The sequence below is a fragment of the Piliocolobus tephrosceles genome, chromosome 1, assembly GCF_002776525.5.
Source record: "Piliocolobus tephrosceles isolate RC106 chromosome 1, ASM277652v3, whole genome shotgun sequence".
NCBI classification, from domain to species: domain Eukaryota; kingdom Metazoa; phylum Chordata; class Mammalia; order Primates; family Cercopithecidae; genus Piliocolobus; species Piliocolobus tephrosceles.
In genome coordinates, this window is record NC_045434.1 from 203,518,977 (window position 1) to 203,536,817 (window position 17,841).

The 17,841-nt window shown below is 43.1% G+C and overlaps 1 protein-coding gene across 1 annotated transcript in view; it reads left to right on the forward strand.

Annotated features, from left to right (window-relative positions):
- UBR4 (ubiquitin protein ligase E3 component n-recognin 4) overlaps nt 1-17,841 on the forward strand; it is a 137,967-nt gene that overhangs the window by 46,827 nt on the left and 73,299 nt on the right. Inside the window, exons 33-51 of the mRNA XM_026455924.1 lie at nt 272-460; nt 882-945; nt 2,059-2,250; nt 2,775-2,845; nt 2,936-3,083; nt 3,526-3,753; nt 4,394-4,564; nt 7,005-7,187; nt 8,083-8,241; nt 8,584-8,736; nt 9,327-9,554; nt 9,915-10,072; nt 11,052-11,223; nt 11,489-11,690; nt 12,546-12,709; nt 13,165-13,381; nt 14,226-14,442; nt 16,397-16,460; nt 16,892-17,026. Coding sequence (XP_026311709.1) covers nt 272-460; nt 882-945; nt 2,059-2,250; nt 2,775-2,845; nt 2,936-3,083; nt 3,526-3,753; nt 4,394-4,564; nt 7,005-7,187; nt 8,083-8,241; nt 8,584-8,736; nt 9,327-9,554; nt 9,915-10,072; nt 11,052-11,223; nt 11,489-11,690; nt 12,546-12,709; nt 13,165-13,381; nt 14,226-14,442; nt 16,397-16,460; nt 16,892-17,026 — 3,115 coding nt within the window. The remainder of the gene's footprint in view (nt 1-271; nt 461-881; nt 946-2,058; nt 2,251-2,774; nt 2,846-2,935; nt 3,084-3,525; nt 3,754-4,393; nt 4,565-7,004; nt 7,188-8,082; nt 8,242-8,583; nt 8,737-9,326; nt 9,555-9,914; nt 10,073-11,051; nt 11,224-11,488; nt 11,691-12,545; nt 12,710-13,164; nt 13,382-14,225; nt 14,443-16,396; nt 16,461-16,891; nt 17,027-17,841) is intronic.

A 17,841-nucleotide genomic window follows, 5' to 3' on the forward strand; every position in this document is an offset into this window, starting at 1 on the left:
GCTTTTTCAACATTTTCATATCTACCTCTCTCTGGACTCAAGGATTCTAGTGTATGTCGCTCCTTGATTTTTTTTCCCATGGAAAAACTTGGAATGACTTGGCCTGTCAGTTACAACCTGAATGAAATGTTTTATGCTCTGCTAGCCCAAGTCCAAAACTGGGATTGGTATTGTAGTTATGTATTTAATGTTTAATTTAAAACTTCTTTTATAACACACAGAATGAGATTCCTGTTGATAATTCACCAACTTGCTCTTTCTTTTCTCCTAGCCAAGTTGGGGAAGGTGTGTGTGCTGTTCTTCTGGGCACCCTGACTCCCATGGCAACAGAGATGCTGGCCAACGGTGATGGGACTGGCTTCCCTGAACTTATGGTTGTGATGGCCACTCTGGCCAGTGCAGGTCAAGGTGCTGGTCACCTTCAGCTTCATAATGCTGCTGTGGATTGGCTGAGCAGATGGTAAGATGATGAAATTGTATCTGTAGGTTACATCATTGATCTTGGAGAAGTGGGTTACTTTCTTTAAATCTCAAAGTGAGTATAGAAGAAATCTGAATCTCTACCCTTTTATTGGAGTTTGGGGTACGGGTAGCAAATAGCTCTGTTCACTTTAGACTTCGTCTTCATCATTTTCTTAGTAGAGTTTCCTGTTCATTGTTCCCAGGAGAACTCTTGGGGAAAGTATGCCAAGTGTTAACGATAATTCTAAGGCCAGAGCACCCCAAGCTATGTAACTATATAGTACTTATGGAGTTTTTTAAGAATGCTTCTGCTTCCCAGTGTCCTCAGATTGATTCAGAGTTAATAAAGATGCTTCATTGCTTTGGTTTCTTAGATGATTTTTTGTCTCCTCTTTCCCCTCTTTTTTTCTTTGGGACAGCAAGAAATATCTGTCACAGAAGAATGTGGTTGAAAAACTGAATGCCAATGTAATGCATGGAAAGGTAAGAAAAGTGAGGAATGACAGTGGGGGGTGAAAGGAAAGATGATTCTCACCTCTGTGGTCAGGTGGAAGTCTCTTGTTCCTATTGAGTTCTGTGCCCGGCTAGCCTACCAAGGATAAGGCTGATAATCTCGAAGATCTAGAAGTGTGTAATTGCTAACTGTGTGCCTTTAGGCATCTTTTGGCTGGCAAGAAGTGATGGGAGGGAAATATACTGGTAAATAAGCAGATAGAATCTTTCTTAAAACGTAGAGTTCCTGTCATCCTAAGATATTGGAATGTTATGGGAAAATGTCTCCCTGCTCAGGCCTTGGAACTGTGCCACTCTGAGTCAGTGTTATAAGAGGCCAAATACGGCCTCCTCAGCTCTAGTCCAGATGCTAAGCTTTGTTTAATTTGCCTGAAGGTTCTGGTTACTCTGGTGAGAAAAGGGGTTTGAAATGGACAGAAATCCTGCATTCAGGCATTTTCTTCTCCTGCCCAACCCATGAACTGGCATAGGTGGCTAGGAACAGATAACTAGCCTCTGAGAACCACTGTGGTACCATTCATTACTCCCTCCTTACTTGCTGATCTTTATCCTTTCAGCACTGACATGTCAGAGTGCAGAGCAAAGGGACTTAGAAATCTGAGTCTTTGGTGCCAGTTCATTGGGTTTTCTAGGCAAGCATGAACTGTCTGCGGTGATTTGCTAGAATTTTTTTTCTCTTGATTTCTGAAGCTATTCCTCTCCTACATTACTTTAAAGCCTGATAATTAAAATGACTTTCACTTAATGGTTAAAAAATGCTAATGTTAGGGGCAGAATGCTTCATACTCTAATCTGGTCTTTTCTTGAGTGATTTTAATCTGTTTTTACTCTATTCTTCTAATTTCAATCCTACTTCATCTTACAATACTTTGTAAAGAGCTGTCTTTGTGCTTAAGAATGAAGGAATATGTGTTACTTCAGTACAATTTACTGACCAGCTACATGGGGACAGAGTGGTAAAAGCTGGTTAATAGATAATAAAAACACACTGTTTTTCTTCTCTGCTTTCATACCATTTCCCTGATCTTGAGCTTTATTTGAAAACATGGAGAATCTGAAGTATCTATGGGGCTTCTCTTGCAGCATGTGATGATCTTGGAGTGCACATGCCATATCATGTCTTACTTGGCTGATGTCACGAATGCCCTGAGCCAGAGTAATGGTCAAGGCCCAAGTCATCTCTCGGTGGATGGGGAAGAGCGGGCAATTGAAGTAGACTCAGACTGGGTGGAGGAGTTGGCGGTGGAAGAGGAAGATTCCCAGGCTGAGGATTCAGTAAGTACTAAGTAATCTCGAAGTTAACCTTTCAAGGTAATGACTGACTGGCATGGTACCAAGCTTTTGGGCTCTTTTCTCCAGCCTCCTGTGAGCTTCAAAACTTCCTAGACCTTGTTGCTGCCTAGACCCCAAGTTTCTAGGCCTTCAGAGCAAGGCATGGGGATCTAATCTCTTGTGGAAAGGACTTTTTCATAAGCTTTTTCCAGAGTCCCTTGTCCTGCTTTGTCAGTCTTTAATTCCAAATGGAATTTTAGGGATAAGTTCTTCATGGGGGTAGTGGAAGCTCCCCTATAGAGAAAGCATAAGGTGTTTTTATCTTAACTGCAAACCCCTAAGGTCTCACTCACCTGAAATAACAACAGATTTTCAGCCAGCTAGCTATTTCCAGTTGTGGCAGATTTCCACTGGTCATTTATGAGTCAACTATTCACTCCCCCATAGAGTGTTGAGGCACATGTGTTTTTGTGGGTGTTTATATACAGGGGTATATTTCGAATTAAAGAGACTTCTTATTTTTGAAGGATGAAGATTCTCTTTGCAATAAACTCTGCACTTTTACGATCACACAGAAAGAATTCATGAACCAGCATTGGTAAGAGTAGTTCTTCCTTTAAGGTGAAGATTTGCTGGGCACCGAATATTGGGACTTCTGAGCTTATTTGCTGGTTCTTATTCTTTGCAGGTACCACTGTCACACCTGCAAAATGGTGGATGGGGTGGGTGTCTGCACAGTGTGTGCTAAGGTGTGCCACAAGGATCATGAGATTTCCTATGCCAAGTATGGATCCTTCTTCTGTGACTGTGGAGCCAAGGAAGATGGCAGCTGTTTGGTGAGAGGACCCTCCCTGAGCTGTAAAGGGTGGCTTGTTAGTGACACGGGATTACTGAAGCCAAACTGGAAAATTCCCATCACCTCTAGGATACCTGAATCTAGGAAGATGTTCCAGCTCACTCATTGATGATCTGTACAGTTGGTGGCCTAAGCATTTCATTTAGAATATCAGAACCAGCAAATTCCTTAGAGATCTTGTAGTTCATTTTTCCTAAGACCTCTCCACAATTTCAGATGTTATAATAAGGCCTGATACTGTGAGTGGATAAAGAAGTTAGATATTAGGTGAATATTATGAAGATCAGAATTTAGGCTTTTGGGTAACATTGAAATGCTTAGCCAGTTTCTTCTTTGGGTCAGATTTTCTTCAGAGATCTCAGGCAGTATTTCCTTTGTGCTTGAGGCAAGAACTTAGGGACTCTGATGTTTTCTGTCCCTAGGCACTGGTGAAGAGAACTCCTAGCAGTGGCATGAGCTCTACCATGAAGGAGTCAGCATTTCAGAGTGAACCCAGGATTTCAGAGAGTCTAGTGCGTCATGCCAGCACCTCACCAGCTGACAAAGCCAAGGTTACCATCAGTGATGGAAAGGTTGCTGACGAAGAGAAGCCCAAGAAGAGCAGCCTCTGCCGCACAGTAGAGGGCTGCCGGGAAGAATTACAGAACCAGGTGGGGCAGACTGATGCTCCCTAATAAGCAGACAGAGTTCAGAGCCTGCTGAACTGGTGTGAGAGTAAATAATGCACATGGCTCCCCTTGCAACTCATTTTCTCCTTTACCCATTTTCATAGTGTGAATACAAATACTATGTATTGTCATCACAAGGGAAGGATTTATGACTGAGCACTATTAGGCGTATTATGGGGGGTGATGGAAACATAAATTTTAGTTGTGTCATACTCTAGAGTACCCTTTCTTGGCCAGGGTTCCTTATCTGAAACACAGAAAACAGAATACAAAATGATTTGAGTGTTTATATTCTCAATTTTCCCAAGGATGGTACAAAACCCAAACTATTCTAGATACATAGGAGAGAAGTTAGCTCATTTCATATGAGGGATGCCTTTGCACATTAGGATATCCGTGCGGGACCCCTGGTTTAGAAAGATTGCTCTGGAGTTAGTAGCGCAAATGCATATTGATTGGAATCAATGCCAGGATTGTGAGAATGAGAAGATGGCTAGAATATCAAACTGGAAGTGAAGTAGCTGGATTCTGAAGGAAGTTACTGGCAAGATGATTGTTAGGAGTATTATCCATTGTTTTTCTTTTTTTTTTTTCACTTGTGTATTTTTTCTATTTTTCTCAGGCCAATTTCTCCTTCGCTCCTCTCGTGTTAGACATGCTTAATTTCCTTATGGATGCCATTCAGACCAACTTCCAGCAAGCTTCAGCTGTCGGGAGCAGCAGTCGTGCCCAGCAAGCCCTCAGTGAGCTGCACACAGTGGAGAAGGCAGTGGAGATGACAGACCAGCTGATGGTGAGTGTCTTGGGGCCATGACGTTCGGTGGCTGTGGGAACCAACAAATTTGTTGAGATCCCAAAGTGTGCTAGATGCTCTGAGGAGTATACTTAGAGCAGTTGATCCTTGGCCATCCAAAACTTAGAATCTAAGACATCATGACATGCCCAGAACATATTATGAACAGAGTAAAAATCAGCATATGAGGTGTGGCTTCAAAAGAAGAGAATTGGCCAAGGGTGTGCCTATTATCCCAGCACTTTGGGATGCCCAAAGCAGGTGGATTGCTTGAGCCTGGGAGTTTAGACCAGCCTTGGCAACATGGTGAAACCTCATCTCTACCCCAAAAAACACAAAAAATTTAGCTTGGTGTGGTGGCGCAGCAACTACAGTCCCAGCTACTCGGAAGGCTAATGTGGGAGGATCACTTGAGCCCAGGAGGTTGCAGTGAGCTGAGATCATAGCACTGTACTCCAGCCTGGGTGATAGAGTGAGACTCTGTCTCAAAAAAAGGAATGGGACTGGGGAATACAGGATCATTTTGGCCAATGAAGAGAATAAATCTCCTTTTTAGTTCATATAAATATATGAATCCCCAAGAGGTAGGGAACTCCGTTTTGGGGCAATTAGAATAGTAGAGAGTTTTTATTTTTAGAAAATAGAACTTTATTGTATCTTCTCTAAAATTCATCTAACTTGTAAAATAATGTTTGTCCTTTTTTGCATATAGTCCTTTAGATAACTTTCCTTTAGTTTCTCATGTCACATTGGTTATAAGGTATAAGTCATTATTGACTTTAAAACCTGCTGCTCAGCACTGAATGTATGACTTCTGATGTGGCCTTCCTGGCCTTTTTTAGCAGCAGAGTTAAGTAATAGAAAGTAAAGTGGTGGCAATTCCAAAAAGGAAGTGAACAAATATTGTGAATGAGATACATTAATAGATCTCATAAATTGGCTGTTCTTTTTTTTTTTTTTGAAGACGGAGTCTTGCTCTGTCACCTAAGCTGGAGTGCAGTGGCATGATCTCAGCTCACTGCAACCTCTGCCTCCCTGGTTCCAGCGATTCTCATGCCTCATTCAGCCTCCTGAGTAGCTGAGACTGAAGGTGCGCACCACCATGCCTGGCTAATTTTTGTATTTTTAGTAGAGATAGGATTTCACCATGTTGCTCAGAATAGTCTCAAACAACTGTGTTCAAGTGATTTGCCCCCCTTGGCCTCCCAAAGTGCTGCGATTATAGTTGTGAGCCACCATTCCCAGCCAAAGTTGGCTTTTTTTTGTTTTGTTTTTTGTTTTTTGTTTTTTTCTTTTGAGACAGAGTCTCGCTCTGTCACCAGGCTGGAGTGCAGTGGAGGGATCTCAGCTCACCGTAACCTCTGCCTCCTGGGTTCAAGTGATTCTCCTGCCTCAGCCTCCAGAGTAGCTGGGATTACAGGCGTGTGCCACCACGCCTGACTAATTTTTATAATTGTGGTAGAGACGGGGTTTCACCATGTTGATCAGGCTGGTCTCGACCTCCTGACCTCATGATCCGCCCACTTCAGCCTCCCAAAGTGCTGGGATTACAGGCGTGAGCCACCGCGCACAACGAAAGTTGGCTGTTTTTAAGGGAATAATAGTCAGTTGGAAATATACACGTACATACACATATATATTCTGGCATTTTATTAAAATCAGTCACAGTTTTTGCCAGGTGCAGTGGCTCATGCCTGTAATCCCAACACTGGGAGGCTGAGGTAGGCAAATCACTTGACCAGAGAAGTTCGAGACCATCCTGGGCAACATGGTGAAACCCTGTCTCTATAAAAAATATACAAAAATAATTAGCCAGATGTGGTGGTTCATGCCTGTGGGCTCAGCTACCTGGGAGGCTGAGGCAGGAGGATTGCTGGAACCTGGGAATTTGAGGCTGTAGTGAGCTGATATCACATGACTGCACTCACCACTGAACTCTAATCTGGGTGACAGAGTGAAACCCTGTCTCAAAAAAAAATAAAATTAGTCACAATTGTATTTGATATTCTTGGAATTAAAAGAAGTCGTAAGATCAGTCACCCTGTTAGAGCGTTGGTTTTTAGATATTAAAGATGAAGCGAAAAAATACTTGGGTTGGGGACCCATCAAGTTGCTGATTTTTATGTTGCCAGGTTAGATCAATGAAAAAAAAAAATCATCTGTCACCACAATTTGTAAGAGATTGGACATTTTAACATTTTTTTAAAAAGACCAGTACTTTGTATTTAAGTTTAGTTTTATGAAAACATTTACTATGTTATTCTTAATGGATTATTAATAACTTTAACAAATTTACCCAGCCATCCATGGTTTGAAGGCTGAAATCACTGCTTTTGGATGACTCCATGGTGCAGTGTCTCAGTCTCATGAATAGTGCATGAATCCACTTGATTTTATTTGCCTCATTACTGCCCGCTTTCTCTGCTTCTTTCTTTGCCAGGTTCCCACCTTAGGCTCCCAGGAAGGTGCCTTTGAGAATGTGCGGATGAATTACAGTGGAGACCAGGGCCAGACCATCCGGCAGCTGATCAGCGCTCATGTGCTCAGGCGGGTGGCTATGTGTGTGCTATCCTCTCCCCATGGGCGCCGCCAACATTTGGCTGTCAGCCATGAGAAGGGCAAGGTGGGTCCTCCAATTCTTGTGTACTTACTTTAGGTCATATTGTCTTAAATGCTAAGCAAAACAACTTGATGACCACGTTCGGATTAGCCCTCTGTGGGAAAAAGTCCGTTGGGTTCTAAGAATGCTTTAGGAACAGATCTTGTTGAGCTTTTCAAATACTTGGACCCCTAGTTGATTTGATTAGACCTAGAGCTGGTATGACTAGGATAGAGTGTTTCTAATTAGTAAATTTCCACTCAAAACATATTCTTCAAGCCCTCAGGAAAAAGTAATGACTAGCAGTTACCTAGGACAGGTTGACTCCCAGTCTTGCCCTGTTTGGTCACGCTGGTAGGCATAAGCCGAGAGACAAAAGTTTTCATAGGAACACTCAGTGTTGCTTATGTAGTCCTGCCCTGCCTTCCCAGCTCTGTTAAGGATATAAGTAAATATGTATTGTTTTATAGAGCTTGTAGAAGTTGGAAGAGTGCTAGGTATCTTAACTCACACTTTCTGTATTCTGGCCTCTCCATCACCACTAATGTTGTTTTCACTTTTAAGTGAAAATATGGATACTCCATAAAACAACTCTAAAATCATTTTAAAAACAGTTCCATAGAAAACTAGAAAAGGACAGTGGTACATAGGTATTCTTAAACTGTTTTGTGAACTAACTTTATGAAGAGAAATTGTTTTCATTATTTATCTGGTCTGTCCTCCATGGAAAGACATTCCATGGCTTTTAGCCAGGAGAAATAGAGATTAATATTGATCTAGGATTTTCTATGAGACTTATCTGTTAAAAAAAAAAAAAAGTGTGCAACCTATTATCCCTATTGAAAGAGTTTTTGTTACTTGCTTGGACTTCTCTGAGAGGACCAGGAATTAGAATAAATCGGTCATTGTTCCTTTGCAGATCACTGTTCTGCAGCTCTCTGCACTCCTGAAGCAAGCGGATTCCAGCAAAAGGAAGTTGACTCTGACTCGCTTGGCTTCTGCCCCAGTTCCTTTTACTGTGTTGAGCCTCACAGGAAATCCCTGCAAGGAAGACTACTTGGCAGTTTGTGGGCTAAAGGTAAAAATCCTGATCTAGGTTTCATTGCCTTGAGCTGTGGATTCTAGTCATCTTCTCTCGCCTATTCTCAGAACTACTTTTTCTTATTCATTGTTGAGATTAAAACTTAAAGCCTACTGAAATGCAAAAGGAATTTTTCTTTGAATTTCTCCCAGATCTTTCATATTTCTCCAATATTGAAAGTAATGTTTGTGTTCATGAAACCTGAATGTTACTAGACAGTCTAAATACTGTCTGAAAGCAGGGGATATTAGAGAAAAAAGGGAACATCAGAACTCTGAAATGAATTAGTCCACTTTCCAGATCATCTTTTCACCATTTTGTTCCTTCAACGTTATCCAGGACTGCCATGTGCTCACCTTTAGTAGCTCAGGCTCTGTTTCGGATCACTTGGTTTTGCACCCTCAGTTGGCAACGGGAAACTTCATCATCAAAGCCGTGTGGTTACCTGGTTCACAGACCGAGTTAGCAATTGTCACTGCGGACTTTGTTAAGGTACAGTTAGTTCTTTGTTGATATGGTTCTAGAATTTTTCTACTTTTAAATCCAGAATCATTATGTGCTAGCTTCTCCCAGAAGTTAAAAAATCAACTGGGTGCCATGAGTTGCACTTGTAGTACCAGCTGCTTGGAAGGCTGAGGTAGAGGATTACTTGAAACTTAGTTCATAGTTGCAATGAGCTGTGATTATGCCACTCCACTCCAATTTGGGTGATAGAGCAAGACCCTGTCTCTAAAAATAATAGCCATATTTTGTCGCCTTTTGCTATGTTGCTGAGTAGGAGCTTTCTGTCTTTAGACAATAGGGAACTGATTCTGGTTCTACCCTCACTGTACCAAGTGCACACTTATTGCCATACTTGTTGCAGAATTTATTTATGTATGTCTGTCCCCTACTCATTCCTTGAAGGAGAGTGAAAGGTGTTCTGTTCATCTTTATAAGAGCAGTGCCTGACACTCCATTTTTTATTGAATGGAGAATGAATGCCTGTTATTGGTCAGTTCTGGCTATTTGGATTCATTAAGATATTTGGGGGATGGTACTGAGATAGATTTCCCTTATTTAATTTTTCTTCCATCCTGCAGATTTATGACCTGTCTGTTGATGCCTTGAGTCCAACCTTCTACTTTCTCCTGCCAAGCTCAAAGATAAGAGATGTTACCTTTCTTTTTAACGAGGAGGGAAAGAACATCATTGTTATAATGTCTTCAGCTGGGTACATCTATACTCAGCTTATGGAAGAGGCCAGCAGTGCCCAGCAGGGACCCTTCTATGTCACTAATGTATTGGAAATCAATCATGAGGACCTGAAGGTTAGAGCACATGTTGCTATTTCCTTCTATTCCAGATTTAATTATTTAGCAACTCCTCTATTCTTTTCTCTTTGTTCTTTTATAACATTTTTCTGTGGACTTCATCTAACTGGGTCTTTTTTTCTTTTTCTTTGTTTTTCCTTCTAACTTTCTACCTAATAGCAAAATCTCTTATCCTTTAGGGCTAAATTAATTCAAGTTCCATTTTTCTCAGGGTCTTTGTAAGATTTACCCACCGGGATCTCATGCTGAGAGTATGAGAGCACCTGATCATGATCGAAAACTAATAACCAGTATAACCTGGAAGTCGGTATCCAAGGCAACATGAATTACTGCAAATATGTGTTTTTGTGCCAGCAGGACAGTAACAGCCAGGTGGCGGGAGGCGGTGTGTCTGTGTACTACTCCCACGTGTTGCAGATGTTGTTCTTCAGCTATTGTCAAGGCAAATCATTTGCAGCCACCATCAGCAGGACAACCCTGGAGGTGTTACAACTCTTCCCCATCAACATCAAAAGGTGGGAATGAACATTTAATGTTCACCTTCCACAATGTCCACATTCAATGATGAATCTCCACTCCCACTATCTGCTGTCTGTTCTGAGTTTTGTGAAACTTAATTTTCTCCAGCCAACTTTTTTTTTTTCCCTGCTAGATATCTTTAAAATCAAGGAACATCTGGGTTTGGCAGGTTGGGTTGTCTGCACGGTTTGTCCTCCACTGTGGAGACCCCAAGCCGTCAGAGGTAGTTTAGGGGTCCACTGTTACTCAGAAGGAAAACCTATAGTTAATGTTATAAATGTGATTTTAATGTGAGAAGGGAACCTAAATTTCTCTTAGACACTCATTCTGCCATAATGCCCTTTAAGTTTTTCTCCTGGGGGAGACTTACTCTGTTAGCAAATAGAATGTATCAGTAATGGGGGCATGGTTGGATTTGGAGGAGGAAGAGACTTTCACCAAGTTTGCAGATAATAGAGGGGTGTGTAAGGTAGTGAGAGTTTCACTTAGGGAGGAGGAAGAATAGGCTTAAGGTATCACCCCTTGTTTCTTATCTGCCATTGATGACCCATTGTAGCACTTTCTCTCAGGCCTTTCTTTGGGAATTACTTGGTTTGGGATGAAATAAAATGGATACCAGTTCACACTAACTCGATGTTTTTGGAGATCCTGACAGGACATTGGGTCATTAGCCTTAGGCAGCTCTATGGCTCACTAAAGTTGACAGCCTCTAGGCACATAGGGCCACCTGTTCTTCAGACATGGAACCTCACAGTGGAGATTCCAAATGAGGACTGCCCTGCCAGAAGCACACATTGGGGTGTATGAGCATGTGTGCATGGCTTGGAATAAAACTGACCTGTGGATAATCTGAGTTCCTGGCCAAGGATATTGCTTTGGAGTCACGTAGCCAGTTAGAGGATGGTTTTTAGGTCAAGAAAAGAACTATTAAATGGTGATTGACACTTTAACTGTGGTCAGTTTTGTTGTCTGCAGTTCCAATGGTGGCAGTAAGACTTCTCCTGCTCTTTGCCAGTGGTCTGAGGTGATGAACCACCCTGGCTTGGTGTGCTGTGTCCAGCAAACTACAGGGGTGCCGCTGGTAGTTATGGTGAAACCAGACACTTTTCTTATCCAGGAGATTAAGACTCTTCCTGCTAAAGCAAAGGTCAGTGCCAGATTTTCCCATTCATTACTTTGCTGTGAACCTGGTCTCTTTTTATATTTGTTTATTCATTTCACTTCCCCAGCTCTTTCAGTGGAGGCCCATAAAAGATTTTCAGTTCTTTTTCTCCTAGATGCCTTTTCTTTGCCACCCTTCTGTACAGCCCCTCAACTGACCGTGAAACCAGTTGCATCTCTGCCTCTTTTTCTGTGTGGATGCTGATCTGTAGGTGTGGGAACTATGACCCTCGTTTGTCCTCTCCTCCCAGATCCAAGACATGGTTGCCATTAGGCATATGGCCTGCAATGAGCAGCAGCGGACAACAATGATTCTGCTGTGTGAGGACGGCAGCCTGCGCATTTACATGGCCAACGTGGAGAACACCTCCTACTGGCTGCAGCCATCCCTGCAGCCCAGCAGTGTCATCAGCATCATGAAGCCTGTTCGAAAGCGCAAAACAGCTACAATCAGTAAGGCTCCTTCTCGGATGACTTGTGGGGGAGTAGGAATGGTGGTCTTCTAGGCAGTGACTCAGAATAGACTGTTGCAAATATCTGTGAAGAAATGGTGACTGTCCTACTTGCACATTTTGTAAAGTTAGAGGTATTTGCTAGCTAATTTCCCAAAAGCAGAGTCACGGTTCTAAATGGCAATCACCCATTGGCTGCCTGTTTCAGGCCAGCGGTTCTTTGGTGCCTAGTAACGAGTTTTGTCCTGGACCTTATTTAAGAGATTATTCTCTCTAGGTTTAGGGAGAATGACTTCCCTGAAGAATGGAACTGATTGAAGTATAGATCTCTTCAGTTGGTTAATTTCCCACTGGGTAGTGAAGAGCCCACCACAGGTCTCTGAGCTGGTGGACTAGCGTTTGACTGACTGAGGACTCTTCAGGAAAGTGAAAGCTTGAGTTTAGCAGTGAGCGAATCCAGCTAAGCAAAGACCATTACAGGGATCATCACATTTCCTTAAATTTGCTCTAGAGTACATTTCAAAAGAATTTTAGTTTATTCATTTACATTCTCCTATAAAGAAGTAGTTTCTATTGTTTATTTTAAATAACCCGGTTACAGGAGAGCCTATTGTTACTAACTGTACACCCAATACCAATGCCAGATTTCTTTGTATTGCTAGGACATGTCATAGTTAGGGATAACAACCATTGAAGAGCTAACCACGTGTAGGCATTATGCTGATGCAAATGTTATAATCCAGAGTTTGTTTAGATTAGAGTGTGAGTGTGGGCTCTGTCTGGGAGGAGTCTTTACCAGTGGCATCGGGTCAGAGGTGGGAGAGACTCTCTGATGATCTGGTATCATTCTCTGCAGCAACCCGCACGTCTAGCCAGGTGACTTTCCCCATTGACTTTTTTGAACACAACCAGCAGCTGACAGATGTGGAGTTTGGTGGTAATGACCTCCTGCAGGTCTATAATGCACAACAGATAAAACACCGGCTGAATTCCACTGGCATGTATGTGGCCAACACCAAGGTGAGAATGGCACTGAACTGGGATCAGTCCCTGGGTAAAAGGATTCATGAACAATATGGTTTGGGAATACATCTCCTTTTAGAATGCAAGTATGGAGTATATACTCCCAGTCACAACCCTCGGTTCTAGTTAAATGGTTCCTTAGAAAAATGGATATTCTCACTCACTTGGCAAAGGACTTGTACAGGTTGGGTTTCCACCGGTACCAGCAGGATTACTGTGTAGAGGACACCAAAGAGGTTGTTAATGCTGGGGTGAAGGAAGCCTGACATTGAAGAGAATCTGCTCTCTTTTCCTATTTTCCCATTTTTAGAAACAAGGAAGTCATTACCGGGGAGTTAAAAGGATAAGATTTAATGAGCTTCCATGTTGAGACAATGTCAGAGAAGAAGGAGTCTTAGTTCAGACTTAAGAACTTCCGTTAGTTTGTTGATGTGTGCCTTGTCTCCCTACAGCCTGGAGGCTTCACCATTGAGATAAGTAACAACAATAGCACTATGGTGATGACAGGCATGCGGATCCAGATTGGGACTCAAGCAATAGAACGGGCCCCATCTTATATCGAGATCTTCGGCAGAACTATGCAGCTCAACCTGAGTCGTTCACGCTGGTTTGACTTCCCCTTCACCAGAGAAGAAGCCCTGCAGGCTGATAAGAAGCTGAACCTCTTCAGTGAGTCACCAACCCCTGGTGCAGACTCTGTCCTCATTGTGACTGCGAAATTGGCAGCCACTGGTCTGTGACTCTCCAATATTCTGGGATCTCTCCACTCTACTGATTTTTTTGTCCTTTTGTCAGGAAACTTTGAGCTTCATTTGAAATATTAAAGAGACAAGGTGACAGGAAAGGAGTACACTGGAGCATGGGAGCAGTAAAGATAGGGCTGCACTTTGTTAAGTATTCATTTCTGTAGTGTTGTGTCTGCCCCACTAATGGGGCTACTTCTGTGTTTAGGATGAGAGGAGGCAGACTGACATGAAATTGCAAGGCTTTCTTAAAGCACAGAGGAAGACCTCAGGTCCACGTGGCTGAGAGATGGTTAGCAATGGCTTGCTATGCCACTGAAAACAACCCTCAGAATACAAATCCTTGAGCCTTACTCAAGACTGCATTTCTCTGTCAATTATTGGCCACGGTCTGATACTCTTTCTCCTAGATATAGTTGCTGTTAGTGAGAATGGTCATGATCTGTACTTTGAACAAAGAAAGTGTGTAGAGACACTTGGGAGTGAGGGGTAGGGGATACAATACTCTGAAGCAGAAGAGGACCCTTACAGTGATGGTTAGGGACTCTTAGGAGACGTAATCAATCGGCTTTCGGTCCCTGGAACTTTTTCCGCATGTATTCAGCATCTATACATGATTAAAGTGCTGTGAATATCTCAGAAGATAAAGTTTCTCTATGTCTGTAAAATTGACGTGATTTACTTCTTTGCTCCAGCTGTTCTGGTCTTTGATTTGGAGGGGTGGCTCTTTAGAGAATGTGCTTCCTAAAGTCCTCTCTTGCTTATTGCAGTTGGGGCCTCGGTGGATCCAGCAGGTGTCACCATGATAGATGCTGTAAAAATTTATGGCAAGACTAAGGAGCAGTTTGGCTGGCCTGATGAGCCCCCAGAAGAATTCCCTTCTGCCTCTGTCAGCAACATCTGCCCTTCAAATTTGAACCAGAGCAACGGCACTGGAGATGGTGACTCAGCTGCCCCCACTACGACCAGTGGAACTGTCCTGGAGAGGTACCAGTGCTGGCAGGGGGTGGCTTCAGTTTTTACATCTTCCACTCACTGCAGAACCTTCCTGTGTCTTGAGAGAGCCAGCTTCTAGTAACCATCTCAAGGCTAGCCTGGGATTTTTTCAAGTTTTCATACAACTCACCCACATTCAGTGTCTCTTTAGTGTGCAGACAAAGCCTGAAAAATGTGCTCAGAGTCAGGTGACACCAGAGTCTCTCCCTGGGCAGAAGTTCTGTCCCTTCTCTTAATGCTCAGGTACCCTTTAGAGTAGCCAGAGGCCACAGGCTAGATGATGCTTAAGCCAGTATTCTAGATTAGGATCCAGGCTTGCTGAAACGATAGGAAAACATCCTCCCTTCCATTCTGAGCTCATCATCTTTTCATCATCTTTCTCTGCAGTAGCTACTTCTGTGGTAATAACATTGCCAGCAAAGAGGCTGTCTGCTGCCTCTTGTAGCAGAGTCCAGAGTTTCCTTAAGTCTCCCTACAGTGGCATTCTTAAGAATTGTGCTTGGCTTCTTTGTGCTAGGTAGCTGCTGGTTTGCCATGGTAGATGAAATACTATAATTCATGATGTAAGATTTTGAGTTTCTTACATTGTAAGTCATAAGAATAACCTTGCTTGGAATCACTGCCTCCCACCAGCAGCCTCCTCCCTCCCTTCCTTTCTCTTTCTTTTTCCCTGATACCCTATCCCTACATGGTTGCTTAGGATGTGTTTCCAGGTTTCTCTGAGCTTCACATTTTTTTCCTTTTTTTTTTCTTTGCTTCTCCCCCAAGTTCTGAAACTGAGTCCCTAACCAAGCTGGACCGGTTAGTATGCCCTCTTTCTTTTCTCTGCACGAGTGAGTGTGTGTCAGAGAGCAGTGTAACCAATGGCGTGGCTTTGCATTGATTCTGCTTCTGTTGAAGAGTCCTCCTGCTTCTTTCTGTTCTGGTCATTGCATGGCTACAGAGCTGTCCCTGTGTAAAAATGGAGTACATGGAGGATCGTAAGTGCACTCTTGGTGTTGGCCATGTCAGACACTCTCTCAACTCTCTCTGCCTTACCCTAGTCCTCTCTGCTCCCTTTCTAAGTGGATGAAAAGGGGGTTCGGGGTAGAGGGATTAACAGCAAAGTCCTACCAGCTGATAACCCACTAGAGAGCTCATTCTATCCAAATTTGTTTTATGCCTCAGGTTCCTGTTCCCTAGTTCTTTATTGCCTTCCTCTACCCCTTAACCCCTTTCTTTCCAGTTACCTTCTGAATACTTTTCTTTCTCTGTCCAGAGCTTCAGCTGTCAGGATGTTGTTCTTTTTACTATGCCACATTAAATTGAAAGGAGTAAACCCTGGGGAGCATGTTACTTGGTACCCTTTAATAGTAGTAGTTGGGTTTCCTATTCCTTTCCTAAGGGGAAATCCCTCAGTTTTCTAAAGATGCTTTGTATTTACCCCTTGAATGTTGGCAATTGGCATGCACCTAAAAAATAGTTTGTTCTCTCCCCCATACTTAGGGACTCATAGGAAATGCCTTTGTGCATATATAACTTTAAACTTTCCAATATAAGAAGATGATTTTTACCTTTCCCTTTGTGTATCCTTTTGCCCACTGATCTCTGGGCACCTGAGCTTCGGGTCCCATTGCATCAACACTGTTAAGCCCATCTCAGTGATCCCTGCCACAGGCAGCAGAAGGAAGCACATTTATCCTCTTTGAGGAAGAAAAGCCCTGTCTTTGAGTTACGGATTATGAACATGGCCTCAGGTTGATCTCCGAGCAGGAGCCAGGTTTCTCCTGGCCTGTAACATAGGAAACGATATGCATGGTGCCTGTGGCAGGTCTTATTGTGCTTTGATTTTGTATTTGGCATTCATTAGCTGTCCCCAAGGTCCTCATGACTATAGTTTGCTTAGGCTAAAGCGCAAGGCAGAGAGAACGGTGTTGTACTCAAGCCAGGTTTTCTGTCTCCCCAGGCTGGTTGTGAGTTCTTTAGAAGCCCTGGAAAGCTGCTTTGCCGTTGGCCCAATCATCGAGAAGGCAAGTCACTTTTTCAAAGCACGTGGAAGCTTTCTGAAGAGGCAGGAAGTCAGTGGAGTTGTCTGAGGCCCTGAGGCCTCGCAGCTAAAGAACATTTATAATAGCATAATCTTGATTTGCTAAGAAGCTCCAGAGAAGTCTTCAGCTTAAGGCCTCATGTCCTACTTTTAGGGCCCATAGTGAGCGTGTGTCATAGAATAGGATGCATGTTGGTACAAGAACACTGTTCTGGGAATCATGAGCTTGGATTCCATTTCTTCATCTGGTAGGAAGGAGGATTATAATTTCGGAATTTTTTTTTCTCTTTGCAGTCCATGGAGCATAACCTAGCCCTGGTGGCCTAGAAGGAAGGAAGGGCAGGCAGAGTGTAGATAGTTCATTCTGCCTTGAGTTGGTGGGGTTAGTGATAACCTTGCTGTCTTTTGCCTCAGGAGAGAAACAAGAATGCCGCTCAGGAGCTGGCCACTTTGCTATTGTCCCTGCCAGCACCTGCCAGTGTCCAGCAGCAGTCCAAGAGCCTTCTGGCCAGCCTGCACACCAGCCGCTCGGCCTACCACAGCCACAAGGTAACCATTCTCTCTCAGGGATGCCTGTGTAGGAAAGGAAATTGCAGTGCTGACAGGGAATCAAATAAGTTAGCTTTTCATTGTAAAGCAACAGCACAGCAAAGTAAGGTAGAGAGAGGATAGCATTCAGATTAGACCTACATTTTACAGAGTTTGTCCTGAGAAATTCTCAAGTGCCACTCAAAACTGAGGATAAGCCAGTGACTGGGCCCCTGGTTTGTACTTATTTTTCTGTCACTCTAACAGGATCAACAAGACTTAAGAAAGAGAGGGAGGGACATTGAGTGTGGGTAGCCTTCTCACTGGAAAAGGGTGAGGTGAGGGAGTCCCTCAGGAGATAGACTGCTAGTGTTTGCACTCCCTCAGCTGTGGCGCAACACGAGAGTTGCACTGTACTTGTTGGTGAGACAAGTGTTGCATAGTTGTTGGAGTGCCTCTGATGGGAAAATCTGGGGAAAGAGGGTATCACTTATAAAAGAAAAGCATTGCCAAAGGAGACAAATAGGGCCAATTTCTGTAGATGAAAAAGATGACATTTCAGACCCCTGAGGAAGAAGGGCTCTGAGAGGAACCATCAACCCAGAGCTTTGGTTAGCTTCTGTGCCTCCAACCCAGGGAACTGAAAAATGTGAGTTTAACCTGCTGAGCCTCTCAAGGAAAGGCGATTTTGGAAACGCTGTCCTTGGGTAATACGAATTTGCTAGGAAATGACTCTTCTGTTGTAGGAGAAAGAAATCCAGCAGTTCTGGAGAACTGAGTGGATTTGAATTTTCCCGTCATACTTTGATACTGCAGGGTTTTAATTTTTTAATGAC